This window comes from Choloepus didactylus, chromosome 2 (assembly GCF_015220235.1).
Source record: "Choloepus didactylus isolate mChoDid1 chromosome 2, mChoDid1.pri, whole genome shotgun sequence".
NCBI lineage: Eukaryota > Metazoa > Chordata > Mammalia > Pilosa > Megalonychidae > Choloepus > Choloepus didactylus.
The window spans coordinates 112,035,800-112,063,143 of record NC_051308.1 but is presented as its reverse complement, the minus strand read 5'-3'; the positions used below and the strand labels follow the sequence as shown (position 1 = coordinate 112,063,143).

The 27,344-nt window shown below is 43.8% G+C and overlaps 1 protein-coding gene and 1 pseudogene across 1 annotated transcript; one reads left to right on the top strand and one right to left on the bottom strand.

The window, feature by feature from the left end:
- Nucleotides 1-473: 473 nt before the first annotated feature.
- On the bottom strand, nucleotides 474-2,038 carry LOC119512855 (protein S100-A7-like). Its single transcript, XM_037807631.1, has 2 exons — nucleotides 1,893-2,038; nucleotides 474-680 (listed from the first exon to the last, which is right to left on the bottom strand). The coding sequence occupies exons 1-2, from the start codon at nucleotides 2,031-2,033 to the stop codon at nucleotides 474-476; spliced, it is 348 nt and encodes a 115-aa protein (XP_037663559.1). The 5' UTR covers nucleotides 2,034-2,038.
- A 713-nt stretch (nucleotides 2,039-2,751) lies between these two features.
- Nucleotides 2,752-20,017, top strand: LOC119512845 (annotated as a pseudogene).
- Nucleotides 20,018-27,344: the final 7,327 nt, after the last annotated feature.

Genomic DNA, 27,344 nt, shown 5'->3' with positions numbered 1-27,344 from the left:
AGGATGTGCTTTTGGCATGAGAGTACTGGTCAATTTCCCCCATGGTCCTGAGGGAAAACTTCAGTGAGGAGGTGGGAGATAAAGCAGCCGAGGTGGGTAGTAGCAGCTACTCCTCCTTCACTCCAGGTTAGGGAGGGACAACACACTGCCACAAGTGGACACCTCTTGCTCTACCACTCAAACAATCAGCTCTTGAAAAAGCTCCGACACCTGAGAAAGAAAAGCATTCCTACTCTGTGATGATAGCACCAGGGCTGACCTCTGAGGACAGTAGGGACTGGGGGACAGAGGTTAAACACTGTGAGAGCGTCAGTCAGATGCTCAGGACCCAGCGAGGCCTCTCTGAAGTTAATGTCAACTGGGCTGAAACCCCTTGTAGATAATTTACAAAGCTTAGAGCCAGTCCTTGTCCATTTGTGAACAGAGACCACCCAAAGTGAAGGAGGAAGCAGCACAAGTATTGGTGAGAGAATTTATTTATTGTGTCTTGGGGTCTCCAGACACAGTGAACGTCGATCACTGGTTTCCCCAGTACAAGGTGATGCCCCGTGGCTCTGCTTGTGGTAGTCTGTGCCTGTAGCCCCCAGCAAGGAGAGGAACTCACAAAACTCAATCTTCCGATCCTTATTCTTGTCCTTTCTCTCAAGGGCATGGGCCAAGTAATCTTCACCCTTTTCTTCCTGTGGGGACAAAAATCATACAAATAAGAAAAATCCCATCACTAGCCAGTCCGGGACTGGGAATGGTAGAAAAGGGCAGAGGAAGTTGGGGGACAAGCACCGAGGGCTGAACCCAAGGTGTGCCCGGTCAGGGGCGGCTGCCAAGGTGGCTGGAGTAACGTGAGCAGGAACCCCGGTTCCTCGCCTGACATCCCCTGCATCTATTGTAAGCTCTCAAGGGAGATCCAGAGACCCTGAGGCCAACCCTGCCTGGAATGTTGCTGGTGGATGAATGAGGGAGCCTCGGACTCACCCACCTGCTTCCTTTAGATGCACGATCCTCCCTCTTCCCCAGGCCCAATTCCCTCCACCTCCTTGGATGCTTCATTCTCTAAGGCTCCTCCCTTTTACATTCTTTCCATCAAAACTTATCAGTTCTGTTCCATGTAGGCAGGACGAAGTTTTCTGCTCCTTCCTCTCAAACTCTGAGCTGATGATTGCTTATAACAGTCAAACAACTCAGGGATTTTGAAAGTGCTTTGCCCATGTAGGAGGTTGTGCTTGCATTTGTGGGGTTCATGATTTCCATTGTGTTACCCCTACTTCCAGGAAAATGTGACTAGGAGCCTTCAGGAGGTAGTCTTTGACCAGATGGATCCAAACACATGGAAGGACTCTCCATGGCCATTGGGAAGGGGGACACTGTAGGTGGGGATGGGGATGGGGTCTATTCACTGCCTCTCAAATCACAACACTTCATTTTCTAATAATTTACGGCATTTTCTTTCTTTCAAAGCATTTTCAAATAAATCATCTCATTTCAACAGCACTACTCCAGGAAATTGAGTTCTACTATCATATTTTGCAGATGAGAAAACTGAGCATCAGAGCGTATGGGTGACTTGCCCAGGGCCACACAGCAGGGGAGCCCAGTGGTGGGACTGGGGCCCAGGGCTTCTTCTCCCAGACCTGGGTGCCGCAGATGGCACAATCTGCCTCCACATGGAGCTGACCCTACCTGGGGCCTGGGGTCGGGGGTGAGGAGCTGAGGAGTGAATCAGGACAGGACCAGATGCAGGATCAGCTGATGACAAGTAGTGTATCCCCCTCAAAGCAGGGTCCCGGACATGTCAGGGCTCAGGGAATCTATCTACCCACCCCCCACCACCCACACATATACAGTCTCTCCCTGCCCCAGAAAAGCCAGACCCACCTACCCACCCATCCACTCACACAGGCTCTCAGGAAATTGGGGAAATTCTCCATCAACATCTTCAAAAAGTTTTGCTTGTCTATCTTATCATTCTCCCCTGTGTATTTGTGAAGTAAGTCAGTAAAGTCCATTATGGTCTTCTCAGCTGCAGTGCTGCTCATCTTTTCTTTCAAAAATGCTGCAGGGAGAAAGACAAGAACATATTCGCTATTTTCTTTCCCAAGATAAGGATCTGCAGATAAGAGCTTACTGAGAATGAACTGGGTTGAGGAAGGTTTGAGGGATAACAGTGAGGAGCTAGCGAGGGCTGAGCTAAGACATAACAGAAGGAACGTGGATTTCCTTAAGTGGTGGTGTGGATTGATCTCCAAGAAGGAAAGGAAGAACCAAGTCCCGGGCCCTGGGACCATTGCTCTAGGGCTGTAGGAGAAGAGGAAGGGGAACAGCAGAGGTCTAGGCTGTGGTTAGTGAGAGGAGAGTGTTGAGCTGTGTTGGGTGGGATACAGGGGCTTCTGGCTGCCTGGATTGGGATCAAGACCACAAAGAGAAACATCAAATCCAGAGGCAGGACTTTCTGAGCAAGCTGAGACTTTTGTCCACCCCTTTCTCCCTGTGCCACCCAGGAAATCCCCTAGGACCACCAGTCTAGGAAATCTGGTCTGGAACCCTGGGCACAGATCAAGTGTTCTGGGGATCAGGGCTCTGATCATCACTCTCCACTCTCCAGTGGGGCTGCACAAGAAGACTCTGAGGGCAGAGGTTCTCCTGGTCATCTGGAGGTCTCTCACTGACCGGCGGGAAAGTCAACCACAAGCTTCTGCTGTCAGAGAGGTCACCAGCTGTGAGTATGAGCAACAGTGCAAAAGTGAGCCAGAAAGCATGGCCATTGTTCAAAGCACAATAGAGGGCTTCCTGAAGGTAAGAAGAGGAGCTGAGACCACAGTCTGTGTCCATGCTTAAAATTATTAAAAATGACTGTGTGGGTTTCTAAAATGATGATGAGGTGGAGTGAGGGTCTTTGGTTTATCCACCAGCAAGATTATCTGCCTCTCTTCCCTTTAGAAAAGAACATCGAGTCCTGCCCCATTTCGCAGGAGTCAAGATCTGCCCCCAACACTGAGATACGGTGGAATGGACTGGACCCGGAGCCCAGGTCATGAACAGTGCAGCCCAATGTCCCAGACCTTCTAGCCACCCGGGATGCCCTCTCGAATTCCACTTGTGGGCAGCTAATAACAAACCACCCTCCTCGCAAAGAGGAGGAAAGCCCCTGCTGGCGGCCCAGAGAGAGGAGCAAAGCAGAACTTGCAGCATGTGTGGCAGCTGTGGCCAAGGCTGGGGCCAATTTCGGTGCCCAGGAGCTCCCGGGGTAGTCTCAGGGCAGGGAGCCTTTTGAACTGATTGGACAGTTCCCACAGTAGGAACCAATCATTTCAAACAGGCCATGGCAACTCAGTTTCCTGAGCTGGTGGAACTAGAACATGACCTTCGTTCACAGGCTGATTCTGAGCCCTCCATACTCTAGACCTTTCTAGAAGTCATTTTGGGCAACCCTCTGCCCAGACAGAGAACTGAAATCAGGGAGTAAAGAAGAGCCAAGGGCTACAGAAATAGGAAACATTTTTCTTAAGAGTCCTCAGAGTGACTTATTGTACAGCACAAAGGAATAATGAGATCATCTGGTCGAGACCCTCATTGACCCAGTGGCCAGAGCGGGAGGACATGGGATTTGCTGGAACCAGCACAACATCCTGCTCTACTTAGTGGGAGATCCCAGCATCCTGGCTCCAGACCAGGGTGGATTCCCCACTCCTCAGGCAGACAGCGACCTGACATCGGGCCTTATCCCTAGGAGAGCAAAGAGACAGGCACAGACTTACCAGAGCCTCAGGAAGTCTCACAGGGAAGGACGAGTGAAATGTGTATCTGGATGTGTAAAGAGCAGTCCTTATATAAGGCTCTTCCCAGAGGCTGGGCTCTCTGTGGCAGTGTTCACCAATCTTCATAAATATTGTTCCAATTTGAGTGGGGGAGACACACGCAGGCGGCTGTACTCAGCCCTCCCTGCCCCACACAAAGGGTCCCCAGGGCCTGCCACTCTCAGGCCACATCACCAAGAGCTTCTGCCTGGTCCCTGCTCTCTGGGGCTGGGTTGACCAGAGAAGGAAGTCCTAGCAGAGAGGAGGTCCCAGAACGGACAGAATTCCAAGGTTGATGGAATCCACAGATCTCGGAATGAAGTAACATCTGATGGCTAATCATAACCGCTTCCATTTACCAAGCCTATAATGTACCAGGCAGCATTACTGCTTTACCTACATTGTCTCATAGAATCTTCATCAGGATTCTGAAAGTTCTCAAAGGTTTCTCAACAACCACGACAGAGATGCTGGGCATTTTTACCTTTTACAGATGAGCAAATTGGGACTCAGGTTGGGTCACTGTTGAAGGTAACTCAGACAGTATATGCAAAGTCAGGATCAAACGCAGGTCACTCTGACTTTAAATCCTGCTCTTAATCCTACTTCTCTCCTGGTAAGCCTCTGATTGGTGTCAGCCTCCAGGCTGGACAAGAGACCACACCATGGCCTGCCCTGCGGGAGCCCACCATCCAGGGACAGGTGACCCTGCACAGGAACATTCTGACCAGGGAGCTGAGTGGTCTCCAGGGATCCCAGCAGCAAGGGAAAGGGGTGGCCTCCATGGTCTCCAACACACCTGTTGTCACATCCTTTCAGGCCACAGGAAACTATGCAAGTACTGTGGGCACCAGTGTCTTGGGAACACATTTTTCCATCAGAGAAGCTTGCTATGTTTAAAAAACCTCCACTGACATCATCTTGCCAGCTCTTCTCCGAAGCCCCATGAGGGTGACCGGGATCAATGACACATTGGCACAAAGCCTAAGACAGTGGGAGCAGGAAACTTGGGCAGCCGACCTAGCCCTGGGCCCTGCCCACTTCACCGCACAGCCCCACACAAGTCCCTGAGTGAGTGTTTGCAGCAGTGGACCCAGTGACCCCGTCCAGTCATCCCCTTTGGGGGAGGGAGGCTGTCAGGTGAGTGGTGGTGGCAGCCGTAGAAACAGTTTCCTGCACTCTGGATCACAGTAAGGGGGTGCCGGTGCACCTTGAAAGCACGAGTCCTGGAGCGGGACCCTGACTTCCCCTCACCCAGCCCATCCAGAGTTGTAAGTCCTAAATTCCCTTTATTAATTGTTGAAAATATATGACATTTTTAATGTGCTCTGCACTGAATGCTGACACTTGTGGGTGTGACCACAGAATCCTGGGCTCCTGAATGAACCTAGAGATGCGGGATTGGGCAAGATGACCTCCCAGCCTGTGACTCTTGGCTTCCCACGCAGAAGGGGAGTAAAAGGCAATCATGAATTTTCAACTCCTTCCTGGTTCCTCTAGGCAAAGCAGTCCTTTGAGAGTCTGCACCTGCCCTTGTCTCTCATGTGTCCCAACCTGCCGGGGAAGGGCCCGAGCAGGAAACAGGAGCTGGGAGGTCAGAGGGACAGTCCCCGAGGACAGTCTGAGGGACGGCCAGCATGAATCACTGAAGGTTATGCTTTACCCACTACCCTGGCCCTAAGGTTCCCCAGAAGAACCCGTCAGGAGCTCCTGGGCCACAGGGACTCTTCTTCAGAGCTGTTCCTGATCCCAACTTAGGAAGAGGCTTATTCCCGGGCCCTTCATATTCCCCAATCAGCTCCTCCTCCCTCCTCACTGACCCGGCTGGCTTCCTGGACTCAGCCCCTGTGTCGCACTCTCACCTCATATCCAGAAACTCCTCACAACCTTCCCTGAAAACGTGTCTACACCCTCCGCTGCTGACCCAGGCAGGCCCCTCACCACCTCCCCCAGCCCCAACCTAGGTCTGTGCTCCATCCCGTCCACCCTCCACTGGCGTCAGAGCTCTCTTGATCACTGTGGAAAACCAGTCACGAAGTTTCTTTAAATCTGTGAGTTAAGGAAGCACAAGAGCTAGAACCATGGGTGTCCATGGGGTGGAGGACAAGGTAGTTGGGGACAAAAGGGAAAGAGATTGAATTTTACACTGAATAACTTTTTGTGCTTTTTGAATCTTGTGCCAGTTCCAAGTATGGTAAAAAAAAAAAAAAAAAAAAAAAAACTGAATTAAAAAGAATTTATTGTATCTTAATTTTCTAAAGTGTATTTTTGAGTCACAGGTGGAGAAAAATGGAGTAATAATCATCATCTGTTTGTGACACATTATCAACATCATTGCATGAGAGTTCCATCTAGGTTTTTTTCTTCCAACTTTACCCCCATTCCCAACTCCCATTCTCTCTCTCACCACACACGTATCATGTTTAATGTTTATCTTTTCATCTGTATTTTTACTAATGGTGGATGGTTGTTTCATTTGTATAATTTAATTTACATAAGTATCAATATGCTTTATATATCTTTGTGGTTTCTATTTTCTCTCACTCAATACTGTTTTTCTTAACACCTTTGGTGTCACCATTTTTAAACTGCACCTCTCAGCCCTGTCCCCAGACCCTGGCCACGTCCCTTTCTCTCCTGAAGGCCCTAGTGTTGGCTCCTGCCCGTCCCAGCCCCAGCACCACTATAGGCTCATCCCCTAACACCACAGATGTTCTCAGCTGCCCCCTTAGACAGTGGCCAGACTCTGGGCACATCCTCAATCATGCCCGGTGTGGAACGAGCTGTGGCAGCCCAGGGTCCAAGCAGAGCCAGGCTGAATCCTTAAACCCTCTTGCTTTCTTTTCCACTGCCCGGGGGTAAGGACAGTTAATACAAACTGAAAGTATAGAAGAGTTAAAGCCCTGGAGCAGAGACATAAACCACAAAGAGACGGGAGGGAAAAAAGTAGCAGATAAAGTCCTTACTTTTCCTCCCTATCCCCATCCCTGAGAGACTGTTCCAAGATGTTCCATATCACCCCCTGGAGATGTCCTTGTGACCAAACATCCAGGCTGTTTTTATTAAAAAGCTGTGGTCAGCTGGGCAATGGGCTTCCTTATTTATGGTTTCTCTTCTTCCCTACCTTATTTCTAGTCCTGTCCCTTGTATCCACGGAATTATAGTTAAGCACCCCACAAATAACACCAAATAAAGCATGGTGTGTATGCTTTGCCTTGGGCTTGGTACTAACAGAATAGGTGCCAAGATCGGCTCTGGAAAGTAGAGCCTCACGTTGGATTTGGAATTGATTTCCCACCTGTCTTAAGGCCATAGAAACAGTATCACAAGTAGTAACTTTGGTAGCATGAAATGGCAGCACTATTATTAAAGTTATCTGGGATTAGGAGCAGGTTGAAAGAAAATCATCAGGAAATCAAGCGGCTGCTCCATTTGATCACTATGGGGGCAATGATGTGGATAATAGTGTGGGGTGGCTTCCCTTTACATAATTGGAAGTTTTGAAAAAAGAAAATAATAGTTAAGAAAAGCTAATTTTCAACTTAAAATTATGCACCAAAAGTGAGAGGACCTCTAGAGCAGCATTGAGGGGGAGACTTCCATCTCCGACAACTGCAGGGCAGACTGTGCCCAAGACAGGACCTGATTATAAGGGGGGCCAGGCTGTGAAGGAGACTAAATGCAGTCTTTGACCTCTATGCCGACGTCAGAGCCCTGATGGGACAATGAGGTCTGGGCTGGGGACATTCGGGTAACGTTCCTAGGAATCCTAGGCCCCCAAATTACCCTGAAACCTTCTTCAAGACAGAAGAGCCTCCCCTTGCCTGGAGACTGTGCAATGACCTCACCTGAAGCAGGTGTCTCCCAAGAAGCTTATTCCCCTAAAATCTCACCACACCTCATTGCTACAGGCCAATAACCAGAGGCGTGTCTGGACACATTCTAAAGCACAAACCCTGCTTTGGGGATAAACAATCTACATGTAAATAAACTTCTTAACTAAGATGGATCAGTAGAAAGAGGAGGAACATGTGAGGAAGTGGATCCTGAGAGTTAGACTAAGGTTGGGGAGGTTAAAAAGTTGAAAAAGGCAATTTCACTGGCATGGAGGCATTTGCCCAAGACTTGAGATCCAAGGTTTAGGCAAGAACATCTGGAGTTGGTCCACACGGTTGACTGGAATGGCTCCGTGAAGTTTGGTTACAACACAATGATGATTTACAGAAATGAGGTGCAGGTTTCAGAACTTCCTGGCACAATATTAAAGAATGACTTAGATGGCCCAGTTAGAATGGATTTACTGAGCAATTACCAAGAACCAATTACCTGACCACATTGCTTAGTAGCATTCCAAGGACACTCCCTCTATATGGCAAAAAGAAAGACACTGGTGAGGGAGCTTTTTGAGAAGTCTGTTGGGGGCTGTCCACTCCAGACTGGGGCTGACACCAGGGGTATTGCCGTGGCACTGGCCTTCCTGATATTGGTGGGGGTGATGGAACTCTAGAATAGCAGAGGCCGGAGGGAAGCACTTAACCATCAAGGTGGACATAATAAGTAATGTGTAGCAAGATGGAAGTGGCATTCAGGGTACATGATTTGGAAAGATCTCTGGTGTCCGTGCTGTTCGTAGAGTGCAGCGGATGTTCATCTTGCTCAAATGGAGCAACTAGGATGCCTCTCAATACATACGATCAAAACATATCAAGAGTTGACGAGTAAGAAGCTGATGTCAGCCAACATGTTGGAAAATTGTGGTCTCTCTCATAATTGCCAGATAAAAGTTAATTAAAGTTCCATAGCCCATTGATTAAAGGGAAGACAGATCTCTTTGAGACAGGATCCTCCAATGCCACTGCGAGTATATATATCAAATTTTCTTCCAATCCTACCCTGAAGAGACTGTGGTCATTTGCCACAGAGAAAGAGGAATACCCAGATTTTTACATACTGGGTCTAAGCTAACACTGATTCCAGGGGGCCCAAAACACTATCATAATCCTGTTAGAATTAGGCTTATAGACCCCAGGTGATAAACGGAATCTTGGGCCTTCTCACACTACACCCACTGTATTCATGGACCCATCCTTTAGTTATCAATTTGGTCACCAAATGTGTAATTATATAATTGGGATAAATATACTTAGCATCTGGCAGAAATTTCACATTGATTTTCTCATAGTGGGGTAAAATCAGTTTTTGTAGAAAAGACAAGTAGAAGCCCTGGAGACTCTCTCCCCACCTGCAAAGATGGCAACTCAGAAGCTGCACATGATGGATTCCCATAGCAATATTCAGGCCGAGTGGTACAGCAGACCCCATAGTGCTGAGGTTTCCATGTTGGATAAGGATGTTATGTGCAGTTTCTACAAATCCCCAATCAGAGATCTCAGTGCAAAGTCCTAGATATCCTGACCAAGACCCCACACTCTGATGCTGAGAACTGCTCTCCTTTTGAAAATTATCTTGTGGCATTGGATCCCGGTAGAAGCTGAGCATTTGACCATGAGACACTGAGTAACTGCATGACCGGAGCTGCCCACTGTGAGCTAGATGTTGGATTCACCAAGTCATAAGGCAGACAAGAGTAGCAGCAATCCATCATACCATGGTAATGATATATTCCAGATTAAGATCAAGCAGGACTAGAAAGCACTAGTAACTTGTATGAACAGATGGTCCAGGCTTCCATATCACCTATTGACGTTGCACTGACAGCTCTCCCTTACTCATACCTGTGTCCTCATGGAGACTCCCTATGACCAACTGATGAGGAAGGAAAGGACACAGGCCCACTTCTCAGAAGGATTGACACAATGTCCTCGCACTTGCCAGAAATGTGCTGTGGCTGCATTACAGTCCTACTTGGGAGAGTCCCTGAATGTCAGAGGTGAAGCCAAATCTCCTCAAAACGAGCAGTACATTTTGTCAACCAGTTCTTCTGATGGAGAAGTGGCCTGAAGACACCATGTGGAATGGCCTGGCTGGTTGGTCAGGGACCTGGAAGGACAAGACTGAAATATCAGGACCAAGTAAGTCTGGAGAAGAGGCACACAGGTGGACCCATAGGACTGGGCAGAAAGCGAGTAGCTCTTTGTGTCTCATATTGATGCCTACCTGAGACTCTCAACAACCAGGTGGTCAGAATGACCTGTCCTGGGGATGAAATGAGCTTCTCTCCCTAACCACCCAGTGCTTGCATGAAGGGTCCATGAATACAGGGACCATAAAGGCTGAGCACGGTCCCAACAGAATTAGCACCATCTCACCAAAGCTGATCTCATGGAAGATTACAAGCTGGTCTCTCTAATGAACATAGATGCAAAAACCCTAAACAAAATATTGGCAATCTGAGCCTATTTTTATGGAAAAGATAATACATCATGACCACGTGGAGTTTATTCCAGGAATTCAAGGTTAGTTTAATATTTAAAAACCAAAATAATACAACACATAAACAGAGTAAAATAAAAAACATGTCATACGATCATCTCAGTAGATGCAGAAATACATTTGAAAATAATAAACATCCAATCCTTTAAACAAAAGCCATAGCAGGGTAGAACTGAGGGGAACTTCTGTAATCTGGTATCTACAAGAGACCTACAACAAACAGAGCTTTCCTCCTGAGATCAATAGGACTCAAGGATATTTGCTATTAGTAGTTGTATTCAATTTTTATTGAGGATTTAAGTGAAATAAGACCAGAAACATAAAGTGTAACAAATGGAAAAGAAAAAATAAAGCTGGCATTATTTTCACATGATCTAATTTTTACGTAGACATCTAAAAGAACCTGCAAACTATCAGAATTCATAACTAAATTTGTCCAGGGCAGACTGGAACAATGGCCGCCCTCAGAGCCAGGCCCCCAGTGAGCTGAAGAAGCTAATCAAAAGCCATGACCAGCAATAGCCCTTGCCCACCTGGGTCTTGGGGAACTGGGTTTTATGTTCCTTTCTGGCGCCGGCAAACTACACAAGAGGGCAGAACCCACTGCTGCCTGCTGGTAACCACCACAGAGACACAGCAACTTACTGGTAGTTACTGTAATTCATAGCCTCTTCCTCCCACTCTTTCCTGGATGCTGTACAGTGTTCTACTGGACTTGGGGTTTCAAAATAACTGATTCAGACAGTTCCTGCCTATTTAAAAGTTGTTCTGGTGGAGGGACTGTTTCCTCGAACTCCCTACTCTGCCATCTTCCCACACTCTCCCCGCCCAGAAGGGTTAGAATTTAAAGGCCTTATAATACCAAGTGTTGACAAGGATGTGAAATATCTGGAACTTTCCTGCATTGTTGGTTAGAATATAAAATTGATATAACTACTAATACCAGTACTGTTTGGCAATATAATGCCAAACATACTCACATCCTATGACCCAGCAATTCTACCCCCGGTGTACGCCCAACAGAAATGTGTATATTTGCACCCCAAAAGTCATTATATAAAAGCGTTCTAGCAGCATTATTCGTAACATCCAAATACTGGAAACAGCTGCCCATCAATAGTAAAATGGATGACCAATAAGTCAATATATGTGGCATAAGAGTATTTTGGTTGCACAATTGTGTAGCTCGATATAACCTAGTGACAACTTTAAGTGCAGTTGAATATCTCCTATGTAAGCCTGAATTTGAGATTGAGTTTGTGTTTTTTTTTCAGAATTATTGATCCATACCACAATTTAAATATGATGGGAAGTTTCTTAGTGCCAGCCAAACATGGAAATGAAAAGAAGAAGAAGGAGAAGGAAGAGGAGGAGAAGACAACTTTAGAAGCTTCAAAATGTCAAAAAGAAACTAAATACTATAATGATCAAAGCCATAAAATTAAGGGAAAAAATTGAAATCATCAAAAAATTTAGACAATGACATCAGGAGAGATAAAGACAATTATGAGACTTGAGACACTCATAAATAGCAAATGAAACAGTAGAAGGGAGATGAAAGCAATAGGAGAGAAAAACACTAGTTGTGTGATCGACAAAGTATGCACAAAGATAAACAGCATCTTTATTTTAATGAATTCATTGACTTCAGTAAGTACCATGAGCTTTCATTATAGACTGCTATAATGAGTCATAATTTCATTTTACATTGTTTAATGAAAGATAGTTTGTTTTTCTAAATTGTTATTCCAATTTGCAGAGAATCAAACAGAACACATGATGAACAAAAGAGATCCTTCTTGTGACTCTGGACCCGACATGTGGGATTGAGAACATCTTCTTGACAAAAAGGGGGATGTGAAATGAAACAAAATGAAGTTTCAGTAACTGAGAGATTCCAAATGGAGTCAGGAGGTCACTCTGGTGGGCACTGTTATGCAACATATAGATAACCCTTTTTAGGTATTAATGTATTGGAATAGCTAGTAGTAAATACCTGAAACTGTCAAACTGCAACCCAGTGGACTCGACTCTTGAAGACAATTGTATAACAATGTAGCTTACAAGGGGTGACAGTGTGATTGTGAAAACCTTGTGGATCACACTCCCTTTATGCAGTGTATGGATGGATAAGTGGAAAAATGGGGACAAAAACTAAATGAAAAATAGGGTGGGGGCATGATTTGGGTATTCTTTTTTACTTTTACTTTTATTCTTATTTTTACTTTTTCTAGGTATAAGGAAAATGTTCAAAAAATAGATTGGGGTGATGAATGCACAGCTATATGATGATACTGTGAACACCTGATTGTACACCACAGATGATTATATGATATGTGGATATATCTCAAAAAAAAGAGATGCTTCTCAGATAATTAGGGAGAAAAAACAATGGTCAAATTATGCTCAAATTATGAGATCCTGGCTAGCCTAAAGATTCTATATTAGGAGAGAAAACTCACACAGTATGTTAAACAAAGAGAGTGAGTTTTATAAAAAGAGGGGATTGAAGTAACAAGGACTGGCTGGTAAGTAAAGAGAACTCTAAACACGTAGGAATAAAAGATATAAGGAGCAGCTACTATCCCTTGGCTGAGATATAGGGCCAAGGAAGAGGCCACTCACCCATCTATCCCAGGGCTGAGATTCAGACCCTGTTGGAGATGACATGGCTGTGACTTGCTGGATGGCAGAAAAGTCCCTAGAGGAACATGCTGGAATCCACCTTCTTGAACTTGCCAATAATCCTCTCTCTGGAGTGGCAGAGGAAGCAGTTCATGGGGAGATGTCTTTCTGAAGGCATTTTACTGCAAAGAGGAGAGGGAACCTGGGAGGAGCTGCTTGCTGTTGGGGCAGCTGGCCACCATGCATTGCAGGGGCAGTGGAGAAGCAGGAGCCTGGCACTAGAGAAGACTCCAGTGCTGCAGGAGCCCAGTGCTTGAGAAGTTGCCCCAGCTGCAGACTCTGGGAACTGGGGAAGCTGCATGTGCTGCAGAAGCCAAATGCTGGAGAAGCCACCCTCACTATAGAGCCTGGTGATGGAAAAGCTGTGACACTGTAGGAACTTGCCAAATGAACACACAGGAGCCAGGAAGGAAACCCCAGATGGAAACCCCATTCCTTCTGCAATGTATCCAGCAGTCTCAATTGACAAAACTTAATATCATGCCAGCTAGCAAAGGAAAAATATTTAAAAGGCCCAGATCCATTTTCACAGACCAGTCAATAAAATAAAGGATGAAATTGGAAATGAGATGCAATAAATTGATAACTGGTACAGATTCCATATATCATTTTGTTTGTGTACCATTTTCAACAAGACAGACATTACTTATGACAGGTTTTCAGACTACATGAATAGATTGAGATCCCCTGACTTTTGTGAAGACTCTACAGGGCACAATAAGACCTTGTTTATTTGCATTACATGTAAATGAAGTAAAAATTCACTGACTAAACATGTCCTGAAGAACAGTTATGGACAATAGTCAGTATTATTTCACAATGCTAAAATAAAAGAATAGTTACAATTACTGTGTTTTTAAGTAAAATATTTGCCCTTCAGAGGTGGCCCTGAAAAGCAGCATTTTTCAATTAACAGAAATTTCATGAAAATCATCAAACATATTGCTGAATTTTATTTGATTTGCTTTTGCAGTAGCAATTGAGAAAATGTAAAAAAAAAAAAAAAAAAAAAAAAAAAAAAAAAAAAAAGAATGACTTATGTATCCAAAATGATTACAAAGAGTTAAACTAGTGAGAAAACATGTACAGGTGATAAATCAAATAAATAAACCAGACAGCAAATATTACTCCACAACTATGAGGAAAATGCTGATAAGTTTGTGTACACAGCTGTTTTGTACACAATAAGTTTTGTACACAACTGTTATAATGGAAAACATAATAAGCTACCTTTTGCTTTTTCATCTTCTGAAAACCATGAATCTGTGACTTTATTTAAAAGTGAAACAAGTGCCTGAGGTTTGTCACCTGGCCATGAATAACAGTCTCTCTTGTCTGTCCTGTGGCAAAGCTGTTCTCTGAAAGCTGAGGACAAAGGGCTGCAAAGGGCCGCAATGAGTACAGAACATGTGGTCTGCAGAGCTGGTTTCCTGCTTCTCTTCAGAGAGCCTTCACCCTGCCTACAGCTGCTGACTGCTTGTGTATTTTACAACAGTTATATAACTCATATTTTGGTTCTTCTTATGGAGGGAGTATTTTGAACATATGCCACCACGGACTTGACTTTAAAGAGTCTCAATGCAATGAGATGGCCTTCCCATTAGCAAGCCGCCCAAGCCTTGTAGCAGGGGTACAAGGATATTTTTTTTTCTGGTTGGTTAGTTGTTTTTTTTTCTAATACAGTTTTAATGAGATATATTCACATATCATACAATCATCTACAGTGTACAATCAACTGTTTAAAGTACCATCATTTAAGTTGTGCATTCATCAACACCATCAATTTTTGAACATTTTTCTTACTCAAAAAAAAGAATAAAAATAAAAATAAAATTAAAAAAGAACACCTAAAACATTCCATCCCCTCATCTCAGCCTATTTTTTCGTTTAATTTTTGTCCCCATTTTTCTACTCATCTGTCCAAACACTGGATAAAGGGAGTGTGAGCCACAAGGTTTTCACAATCACACTGTCACAACATGTAAGCTACATAGTTATACAATTGTCTTCAAGAATCAAGGTCACTGGTTGCATTGCAACAGTTTCAAGTATTTCCTTCTAGCTATTCCAAAACATTAAAAACTAAAAAGAGGTATCTGTATAATTTGTAAGATTATCTTCCAGAGTGACCTCTCAACTACAGGGATACTTTCAGGACTCAAATATACACTTCAAGACTCAGAAAAGAAATCTGAATATAAACAAGATACAAAATGTTTATCCAAAATGTGGATTTTAATTGTAATTTGGAAAGCATTTTGGAACATTTCAATAAATGAGTGATAAATTACAGATATAAATGTATATAACTGCATATATTTTCTTACTAAATAAAAAGAAAATCCAGATGAAAACTATTAGTGGAATATTAAACAAACATAATAAAGAAGAGAGAAGAAATCAGTATAAATTATTACACTGAGAATCTTATCAGAACATAAACATTTTCAGAACATACCAAAAGCAGCAATTCAATAAGAAAAAGAAATAAATTTCAAATGATAAAGCTCTTAGACGACATAGGAAGCCACTGTAACAAGGCCATTAACAATAAACCAATAGTGACTGTCTTCAACTTTAAAACTATTTAAGATTCAGTTTTAAGAAAACTTGAAATGCCCTAAAATCTTATGGACCATATAGGAAACAAACTTGATAGAGGCTTTTCCAAATTAGCAATAACAAAAAAAAATTTACATGATATTACCAATAACAAGAGTGAAGCCAAAAACAAAACTTTTCTAAGTATCAATAACAAAATAATTTCAGGCAACGACACTATCAGAGGAAAGACTGAAATCATCTTTCTAGTCTCTACATGGAAAATTATTTTACAAAACAGCTGTCGTAAGAATCCATCAAAGATCACAGAGCCAAAGAATAAGAAAAAAGTGTACAGTTGAGTCAGCCAATTAAGAAAACTAGTAGGTCATCCTTCTGGCTTGTATAATGTCTGGGGTAATTGTCAGCTTTTTGAAAGCTGTATTTTGCTGTGATTCTTTTCTCATCTTAAATAAAAATTCACTTTCATGTTTAATTTTGCATTTGTAATTTGCATTCTTTTTCTTAAAGGAAATCGTTGTTTCAGGGCCCACAAAACCTGGATCCAGCCCCCACACTCTTGCCCATATTGCCTGGGGCAAAACCCATATTTCCTGTGTCTTCTAAGCTGTCAAATTGGGAAACAAACTACCTGCTTTGCAGAGATAAAGGATGTGAGAGCACCTGAGACAGAAGAAAGTGCTAAATAAATATGGGGATGGTGTTATTGTGGTCGATGGATTCAGGAGGAAACACTAGTGATATCCTGGGTCTTACGATCCCACATCTCCCCCTCACAGGTGAACCCCGATTTACACAAGTGGGAGGCGGTGCTGCAGTTTCAGCTTCCACAGGGTGTAACAGCAGCAAGACTGAAAGATTAATGACATCTACATGACGAGGAAGGAGTCCAGCCTCGAGGGATCTTAACTTCCCGGGTCATTCTCAGCAAAGGGCACATGGAGCCAGCCACCAGCTCACATCTTAGAACCTTACTATCCTCAGCCCTGTGAGCTCTGGGGATTCATCGAGAACCGTAAATCAGCTGGAGGCAAACACAATGGAAATGATCGATTGTGCTCCTCTCCACACCGAATTCCACCCTTAAATAGAGCTCACAACAATGTCTACTCATTCAATTATTACCCTCACCTCCCAAAATAAAAGTCTATCAATTCAAATCATGCCCATAAAGTAAACTCAAGATTTGCATTTGTTTTTTAAATGCAAGCACATATCAACCCCCAGCACTGCGGCATAGCAGGAGCTAAAAATCAGGTTTTGATTTGTAGCAAGAGCTAGACTTAGGCACATTTGTGTCTGCCTGCCGAGTGCCAAGAGACTCAAGAGTGACCAGCTTATGGACCCAGCAATTCCCCCTCCCCATCCAGCCCTTCTTACCCCACTCCTCTGACTTGTGGACAGGCCTTCTCTCCCCCACAAGGCTCTGGAGGGCTGAGTCTACGGCTGGTTTGTCTTTAGAAACTCCCCTCCCTTTTTCCCTTAGGAGAAGAGTCTCAGAGTGCAAAGGTAGTACAGAATAGTGATTGGGAGATGCTGGGCCCTGGAGCCTAAATGTCCAGGTTCAAATGCCAGACACACGTTTATTGGCTGTGTGATCTTGAGTAAGTTACCTAACCTCTCTGTGCCTCAGGTTTATCATCTGTAAAATAGAAGAATTAATAGTATCTTTTCTATACTGTTGTGAGGATTAAGTGAGTTAATACTTAATTTAAGTGAGTTAAGTACTTGGAACAGTGCTGAACGTGTAAAATATGCTCATAATTATTAGCCATGTCCTCTAAAATATAAGACCTTGCAGGCAGGGATTTCCTTCTGTTTTGTTCACTGCTGCATTCCTGATCCCTGGAATGGTTCCTAGCACATAGTAATATAGAGGAGATAAGAGCCTCCTGATCTAACTGGAGGGCACCACATTAGCAATCCGTGAGCACAGAATCATTTGTTCATTTAGCCAACAAGTATTTCTTGAGCACCTATTATGTACCAGGCACTGTTCTAAACCCTTTTTAATGCATTTTTATAAACGATTCTTTAATTGGGTATTGTGAGCCACAGCTCCCCACCCGTCTTCCTGCAGTTCTCATGAGCCCTTTAATTCCAGCCCAGGTTCTGAAACCCCCCACCACTTCCCCACCCAGAGCCTTGACCTTGGGGACTGCGCCAGCCTCCTTCTCAGACTCCATCCCTCCCTGCCCCCGAGGCCTGAGGTCCTACACCTCAGGATTATGCACAGGTGAAAGTAGAGGCCTTCCTTGCTTTGGATCCCCTTCCCTCAAAAACAACTGCTTCTCCATCTTCTCAGGCTCATGCCTCCAAGTCACTGAGCCAGCTCCTCATCCAGAGCAAGAAGTCACCGTTGAGCGCCGCAGACTTCTAAACACTGCCCTCAGACCCAGGAAACAAAGGCTTTGCATTTCTCCTGAACACCAGACCACTTAGTTTACCCCATCCCAGCTTTTCCATCTCACAGAACCCAGCAGCAACAGCATAAACCCGCCCTCTACCCCACCTTCGACCCTCCTCCTCAGCCTCTTGAAATACTTGCTGTACCCTCTGCCTATAATCCTCCTCCTCACTTTTCCTCAGAACCACAGGTCTCACCACATATATATATATATATGTATATACATTCCCTGCTTCACCCCACCCCAACCACAAGTCCCCATCTCTGAGGCAACCACTTTTAAGCATTTCAAATATTTTGTCTCACTTTTATCTCTATATTTCTAAAAACTAGACTTTAATTTCTATTCACTGATTTTTCCATTTTTATATCTAATGAATTCCTGCAATGGAAAATGAAGATTTGGCTCTTTTAAAACACATGCATGTGCACACACACACACACACACACACACACACTCACACAGCCCTCCCCCACCCACCCACCCAATCTCTCCACTAAGGTTATGACATAATTTCTGGTTGGATCAGAATTTGGGGTATATAGTATCATGACGATATAACTACTATTCACAGATGGACAATGTAATCTGCTTTGAGTATTTTTTTCTTGTAAAACTTTTTTTCTTAGGAATTAATGGCTGATCTGTTATTTTATTTCCTTGGTTTTTTTCCTTCCCTATCACTAATCCTCCTCAAACACTCCACCAAATTGTAAATCTCTTATCGAGTCAATCAAATACATTAGATGATCCCTAACTTTCTTTTACTTGAAGACTTCCCTCTAGGAACCCCATCATCTTACTCCAATATGGACTGATTTCTCTCTAGACGTTCTGCAAGGCCATCTTCTTAAGTCTTACCTACCCAGTCATCCTAGGATTTCCTTTTGCCTGTCTTTTGTGTGGTACACCTTATCCTAGATACCGTGTCTTCCTCTTTTTTTGGTTTACTCCTTTGGTTTGGAAGATCACATCTAGCAGTCACTTCTGAGAAAGCGTTCTTCAGAGGTAAAATTAAGACCTTGTCTGAATGAATTTTTTTTTCTCTACCATAATACTTGTTTAGACAGCCTGCTCAATCTTTCCTAATGAATAAAAATCAAGTGCCCAAGCTTCAACCCCAGATAACTATGATTCCTCCTAGTGCCCAACCACCAAGCACTCAAACACCACCTCTGGGGCAGACAACTCAGCTTGGTCTCAAAACTAATCCTGTCAAGACCAGCAAAAAGCCACCACCATCAAAGAAAGAACTGCTTAAATTAACTGTTGTAACTGACTATCTGAATAGTGGAAATGCAAATGAGGTGGTCAAGGAAGTAAGAGAAAGGAGGTCTCCTAAACACTTTCTTCCTGAGATGTTGAGCAAAGAAGTGAAGATACAAAAAAAGCAAAGTTCCTATGTCAATTTACTCAAACATGAAGGTATAAGCCACTAGCGACAAATTCATGCAGTGCCCCAAACTGGAAGTTGACATCCCCTTGGTGAAGTCATATTTAGCACAGTTTGCAGCTCGTACCATCATTTCAGAGCTGGTGAGCATTTCAGAACTAGCTCAACCACTGGAAAGTGGCACCCATTTTTCTCTCTTCTTACTTTGCCTTCAGCAATTAGCTAAATTACAAGATCGGGAATGGTTAACAGAACATTTTCAACAAAGTAAGGACAATATGCAGAAAATCCTCCCAGAAATTGATCAGAATATGGAGCACATGTTGGAAATTTTGAAAGGAAACAGGCTGAGTTTCTTATTTCCACTCCTAAAACTAGAGAAGGAACTGCTGAAGCAAATGAAGTTGGATCCATCCCCTCAAACCATATATAAATGGATTAAAGATAACACCTCCTCCAAACTTCATGCAGATAAAGGATTTGTGAACATCTTGATGACTAGCATCTTACAGAGGTAAACCCATCCAGTGATGAAGCAGGTTCTTCCTCTGCACCTTCCAAAGAACAGTTAGAGCAGGAAAAACAATTGCTTCTTTCTTTCAAGCCAGTAATGCAGAAATTCCTTCATGATCATGTTGATCTACTAGTCAGTGCTCTCTGTGCCCTTCAGGTGCACTGCTACAACAGCAGCTTCCCAAAAGGCATGCTACTCCGCGTCCTTGCTCACTTCCATGACAGGGAAGTTATTGAAGAAGAAGCTTTCCTGGCTTGGAAAGAAGACATAACCCAAGAGTTTCCAGACACAGGCAAGGCTTTGCTCCAGGTGAATCACTGGCTAGAAACTGCTGAAGAATAAGAATCACAGGAAGTAGATGACTGAAGAACCAGCCAAAGTCTTAAACTGTGCAAAACATACTGTTGCTATGCTATAACTGCATCTGACCTAATCACTGCAAAAATTCATTCTGCTGTAACGTTTTTACAATATTTAAAGCAGAAGCACGTCAATAGGATTTCCTTCTCAATAAGATTTTTGTGTTGTGTAATGTCTTAATCATAGTCTACCATCACATATTTTAGGAGTATCTTTAACATTCAGATAATACATTAGCAGCATGCAATAATTACATCATATGGTCTCAAGCAGAGGCAGTCTATTGCAAGGACCTTCTTCACTGCCAGTTATCACAGGCTATTTTAAATTAGAAAACTGAATGGAAACACTGAATATTGTATAAATACACTTTGCTCAGTAATACTTGAGTTCTTGCAGTTTATGATTATCCAGTTGGTTGTTACAGAAAAAATTCTTAATTGTAATTGAAGGTCATTGCTGTAATCGTATATTGCCTTTATTTCTATCTCTAGTAATGACTTTATGTACTAGATCTTAATGTCCTTGAGCCTGGGCAAGTGCACAAGTCTTTTTCAAAGAAACATGGTTTACTTGCACAAGGCTCATCAGTTTTGAGAGAGATTTAATACTCTGGAAATGGTTTTTGTGGGTGTGAAACTAATGGTGAGAATTTGAATTGGTCCCTCGTATTATAGTTCTGAAATTGTCTACTTATTTTATCAAGTCATGCTCATGCTCTGATTTTATATACTTGTATCTATTAAGAAACATTGTGATACTTGAAAAAAAAAGAGAAAACAATTCCATTTACAATAGGATGTAAAAGAGTGAAATATCTAGTAATACATTTAACCAAAGACATAAACGACTTGTACACTTAAAATTACAAAACATTGCTGAAAGAAATTAAAGAGGAGCTAAATAAATGCCAAAACACCCTATGTTCATAGATTGGAGCACAATACTGTTAAGATGTCAAACTATCCAAAGCAATCCACAAACTCAACACAATCCTGATCAAAATTCCATCATATGGGGAAAATGAATGGAAAAACAACACGTGGTGTACACATACAACGAAATATTACTCCGTCACAAGAAAAAGCAGTGCTAATGCATGCTACAACATGGATAAGCCTTGATGACCTCATGGGTGAGTGAAATAAGCCAGACACAAAATACAAATACTGCATGATTTCACATATATGAATACCTAGAATAAGCAAATGCATAGAGACAGAGAGTTTATTACAGGTTATCAGGGAGTGGGGTGAGGTGAGAATGAGGACTTATTGTTTCATGGGTACAGAGTCTCTGTTTGGGGTGATGTAAAATTTGGTAATGGTAATGGTAGTGGTGGTAGCACAATATTATGGATATTACTGATATTACTGCGTTGTACACATTAGAGTGGTTAAAATGGGAAGTTTTTGTATCTGTTACCACAATAAAAATTTAAAAAAAAATAAAATGAGGTAGAGGCTTCCTATTTCCCTTTGAATAAAGTACAAACTAACTGCCATATAAAGCCCTGGATAATCTGACCCCAGAGCTCCAGGCTTGGCCCTCTCTCCTCCCTGCTCACTGCTCTTCCTCTGCTCTGGCCTCCTTCTAGCTCCTCCATCACAAGCCAATCTCCTTCCTTCTGCAGAGGCTTCCCCCAGGCTATACCATATGCCCAGAACACTCTCCCACCCTTACTCCTTCCTGCCTAACTTGTGCTTTAGGCATCTGCCCGGAAGACCTTCCCTGAGCCCCTAGATGGGGTCACTGTCCTGTAGGAAGGAACCCTCGGGAGAAAGGTAGAAAAGAATCTCTTGTTTTTCCACGGCTGCGTCACCAGAAGCCAGCACAGTAAGATCAAAGTGTCTCTCTGCTGACTTAAGTCATTACAATGCAAATACTCCTTTATTATCTGCTGACACTTGGTGGTGATTAACTGGCAACCAGCTGAAAGCAAGGTTCTGGGAAACACATAGCAGATTTGGTCAGGTGTGCATGGGTCAAGAGGACCTGAGGGAGAGATGGGTGGGTCTCAAGGAGCTACTTTGCTTCCTTCTCAGCTCTGCTATACTATGGGAGGGGGCTCCATTGAAACCACTGCCAACCACAAAGATTTCTTAAAATCCTTCCTCGTCATGGGGATTAGGAACCTCGCCCTCCACACCCTTGTTCTCAGCCCAGGACTTGGCTACATCTGCCTGGCCATAGGCACAGCCCTGCTTAGAAAGGGTTCCTGTGGAGGGTTAGCACTTGGGTGAGGGCACCAATGCAGGGTGAGTTGTAGGATCTTACACCTACATCTGCCTTGGCTCAATCTGCCACTGAGCAGCCCAGTCTTAGTCCCTTCCATCCTCCACGTTCCTTCTCACCTCCAGGCCGAGCTCAAGCCATCCCCAGAGCTGGGTAATCCCTGTGCTGCCCCTTCTCTCCACCCAAGACTGGCTCCAAATTTGGTTCCAAATTCAGCTCCAAATTCTCCAAAATCTTCTCTTCCTGATGTCCAGTCCACACACCAACCCCCATCTCAGAGCTCTTCTGTCTGGAACATCACCCTGGATCTGCTGTCCAGATTGTTGTTCCATCTCCTTCCTCCCTGACTAGATCATCTCCGAGGACACGAGCTTTCTTCCCTCACCCTGGGTGCTCCTCAGGAGCAAGGGCCACGTCCCTCTTTAGCTGGCAGCTTATTCAGGGCAGGAGCTCAGTCTCCCCACTCAGAGCAGGGGGTCCCTGAAGGCCCTGGCCAAGTCTCCTCCTCCCTCTGACTCTCTTTCCCAACCCTGGTCAGATCCAGGCACAGAGGGTCTTGAGAATGTAGAGCACAGGAGACAGTGAGCTCTCATTGTAGCTCCTCAGAGATTAAAGGTTGGGGAAGAAGGGGAGAAGAACCCCATTATGCCAGCAAAGAAAGGAGATGAAGAGTCTTAAAGCTCCGCCAAGCCAAAAGTTCAGAGGGGGTTCCATCCAAACTCCTGGTGCAGGGTTAGATATGAGCTCCAATACCCAAGGCTCCGATGAGGCTGACGGTGGCTGTGGCCTGTTGTGGGCATCTAGGGCCTTCTTGTCCAGCACAGTAAGCCTCCTCCAGGGCCATCCACCCGGTTTTGTCCACACGGGCTCTCAAGGGAACACAAGGGAGAGGATAGGATTATTACTTACTCAGGGCTTACTACATGCTGGTCTTGTATACATTATCTCATATTCCTCAGGTCTTTACGGGCTATTTCTAGGCTATTCTGAAATGATTCTGGAAAGGAAGAGACAAACCACCTCCCCATTTTCTAGGCAAAGGTATATCAGTTCCCATCTAACGAGCACCTCCCTCCAGGGCATTCTCTCTGGTCCCCACCCAAGAACTGACGTGGATGGAATCACTCAGTCAGCAGTTGTTGGGGAGCTGCCCTGTGCCACGTCTAATCCAATTAATGCACTTACTTTTCCACCTCACCCCACCAACTTGGCCAAATTTGCAATTAACCACATTCAAAGGTGGCACAAATCTGACTACAGAATCAGCCATAGGTTTCTTTAAAGGATTTTCTTAAAGAACTAGAGGTTTAGCGAAAACATCATACAAAAATCTTCCCAGAAATTTTTACCAGAAGCCATTTCCTTTCCCCAAGACTCCACTGACTCAACATTTTGAAAAACCTCTCCAGCTCTCTTTTCCAGGCCTCGTGGCTCTCCCTGTCCCTTTGTCCTTCACCAATGGATGTTCATACCCTAAAGTAGCCACAAGGACTTCATTCCTCCAGCCACGGCCATGACCCCTGCCTCCTTCTCTGTCTACACATGCAAAAGCAGGCCACCACACAAAGTTTAGGTCTACACAGAGCTCATCTGTGTTCCTATACACCAGCAACAGTTTAAAATTCTTCAATAATGCCATTTGCTATAGATCAAAATATTAAAATACCCAGGACTCAACCTGACAAAATACACCAGTTCTAAAATGTATGTGGAAGATCCTAGATGAACAAGGCGGTAGACGTGGCCTATGAGATAGAAGACTTATTACAAAGCAGTGGTCATAAGACATTCAAGCAATGGCACAGTGATAGAGAACCAGAATGAAACAGAGCTCCCAGAAGACTACACATGAATGGAAACTTGATCTGTGATAGGGTCAGGGCATTGCAAATCAAGGGGGATTGATGACCTAGTCAATAAGAAGTGCTGGGATAATTATTTATCATATGGGGAAAAAATAGAACTGATTTCCATCCTACTTTGCACCCTAGTCAATTAATAAATTCCAGCTGGTTTTGAAACTTGGGTTTAAAAATTAAAAACTACAAAATATCCCAGAAAAAAAAAACCAAAGACTGCATATAAGTTTAAAATTTCTGTTTATCAAAATACATCGTTAAACCAACAAGACATAGACAGGGAGAACGTATTTGCTACAACTGGCAAAAGTATAGTATCCAAAATATAGAAAGAAATACAAATTAGCATGAAAAAGACAAACAACCCAATAGAAAAATGTTTAAAGGATAAGAAGAGGCAGTTGACAGAAGAGGAATATTGGAAATGCAAGTTGCAAATATAGTATATCATTGAGATATCAAATTAAGAAATCCGTTTGATTTGACAATAGCACATATCTCCAAGGAAATCAAGCAAGAGAAACTCTCATACACTGCTGGTGGGAATATAAATTGACATAAACTCTTGGGAGAAAAATTCAGCAGTGTCAAATAAAGTTGGAAATGCAGTTCCTTATGGCCTAGCAATTTCACATTTAGGTTCCTTCCCTACAGAATCCTTGCATGTGTGCACACAGAAATACATGGAAGCATATTAATGGAATTACTGTTCATAAGGGCAAAAAAAGGTGAATCTATCTGCCAGGAGATAGGAATAAATAGGAGAATGGACAAATAAATTGCAGAGGATTCATAAAATGGAATATAAGACACATTATAGTACTATGGAATAGTGAAAACTAATAATTAGCACTATATATTTAGACCTGTGTGTATTTCACAAAGATAATCCTAAACAAAGATAAATCAAGTTTCAGAAGGATAAGCCCAGTCTTCATTTAGAGACTTCATTTAGATAATTTCATTTAGATAAAATTCTAAAACAAGCAAACAATACAAAACTCACAATGTAAACGATAAACCCCAAATTCTAGATGGTGATATCTTTGGGGGTGGGAGAATAGGGGCAGTGGGACTGAGGATTCAACTGCAGTTGTAACTGGGCATTCTCTGTGTTATTTCTTTGTATATGGGAGAGAGAGAGAGTGCACAGGTCCTGTCTTTCTCTGTCTACTTTTCTTGGGCCATGTGCGATGAGGTCTGCTCAAGCTCTCCTTGCTATGGTCCCTGGTGGGGTTTCTTACAAGTTCACCTCATGGGTGTCTTATTGGGGCTTCACTTTCTTCCCCGTCACTGCATATAGGAGCAAGTAGCAAACACATGTTCTCTACAGGATGGGGTCTTTGCCTCATATAAGCGCTAGCCACCGTGAACAACGAGAGCCATCGAGGTAGAAGGTCCTCCCAAGTTACTGGGGTGGGAGACCACCAGACATCCGGATGGAGAGAAGGACATTCCCCTTCAGCGGCCCATCCCTCGAGCCCGCTTCATGACTTCTTGCCCTAGAGTCACCAGGAAAGAAGAAACCCAGACGGGGTTGGGCCTCTTCATGCAAGGGCATGACCACAGTGTGGAAATCACAATTAGAAAGTTCTGGAAAGAGGCACACCCTGGAAGGAGGCCCAGATGCCCCAGCATCATCATGATATTTAATCTCATGTCTCAAATGCTAGACTCATGATGCAAGGCCGGTCCAAAATCTGTCTCCCCAAACTGCAGTAATAATAATAATTCTGATAGTTTTAGAGTATCAAAAGATGGGCAAGTTTTAGGATAATGAGTACAATACTTCCAGATGATGTAATTAGTGGTGAACTAATTATTGAGCATGCGCAGATTGATTACAGAATGTAGGTAAGAAAATGGAGGCTTTAATATGATGATGGCCTGATTTTAAGTATTATAATGAGGTCACTTATAGGTTAAAGTCTAAGCTACTACACAGGTCAGGCAGCCCAATTTGGTTAGATCCAGCATCTGTTATCAAGATAACTTTGGACTTGGGGTGGGTTAGTTCTATGTTGACCCAAGACCCTTCATTAATAAACATTAGGGGCTGTCTTTAGTGGTCATAAGACATTAAAGTCAAAAACTGGATAAATGGATACAAATGAAGGTTAGTCACAAGGTTTTTACAATCACAAGAGCACAAGATAAAGGCTATACAATGATTATCAGAGATCAAGGCAGCTGGATTACAGTTCAGGTTTCAGGTGTTCCCCTCTGTCTAATACACCAAAAAGTAAAAAGGAATATCTATATAATGATTCAGAATCATAAGCAGCCCTTAACTCCTAACTTCTCAGTTACAGGGGTTCTATTTACTCCCCACAAAGGCAATACCTGTATAATTTGCTGACCGCTCAGCTGGCAAGCCAAGGAGGATGTCACACAACGTTGGAGACAAGGCACTGACGGCTCCTCAGTTTCCTTGGAGTGGGGGTAGGGGCTCCAGGGGTACTGATGTCTGATCTAGAAGAAACTCCACCCTCAGCCCCAAGCATTTTTAAAGAATCTCATCTCAACCTTAGCATTGTGGTCTCTTCCCCTACCCAAGCCCCAGAACGTGGGGCATAGGCTGCAAACGTCTGCCTGGGACCATGTTACAGGTGCACAGTGAGAGTGAGGTCCCCACTCAAATACAAGGGCTCTGAGAACTTCTGAAGCAGTTCAGTGCTCTGACTTGAGATGCCTCGCTATTGTGCTGCCTAAACCCTCAGCCAGCGCCCCTCCCACCAGCGCCCCTTGACCCATCCCTTCAGTCTCTCTCCTACACGTCACCTCTGCTAAACACCCCAATGCCACGCTCAGACCTAGTACCCCCGTATAGAGTCACGCTCCCCTGAATTCTGCCCTCAGTGAGACCCACAGGCTCAGGGCTGTCCTTATCAGAGTACCTGTCCTTTCCCTGTCACTAAGGTGGGAGGGGGCTCCTGAGGCCAGGGCTGTGTCCTCCTCACGGGACAAATGTCTGTCCCTACTGCTAAGAGCAGGGGTGTTCAGCTCCGGAAGTTCAAAAGAAAGATTGGTTCAGGTCCCTAATCCTTCCCAATTCCCCACCAAGACCTCTGGGGAGGTTTCTCCCATAGAGACGGAAGGGCTTCTGTTACCAGTGATTAGCACAAGCCTCGCCCTGTGGATTCC

What these genes read in the sequence shown, in the direction of transcription:
- LOC119512855 (XM_037807631.1), bottom strand. Translation starts at nt 2,033, where the DNA reads ATGAGCAGCACTGCAGCTGAGAAGACCATAATGGACTTTACTGACTTA. An exon ending in CCAATTTCCTGAGAGCCTGT is followed by an intron (nt 681 to 1,892) that starts GTGAGTGGATGG and finishes TTGTCCCCACAG; the next exon opens with GAAGAAAAGGGTGAAGATTA.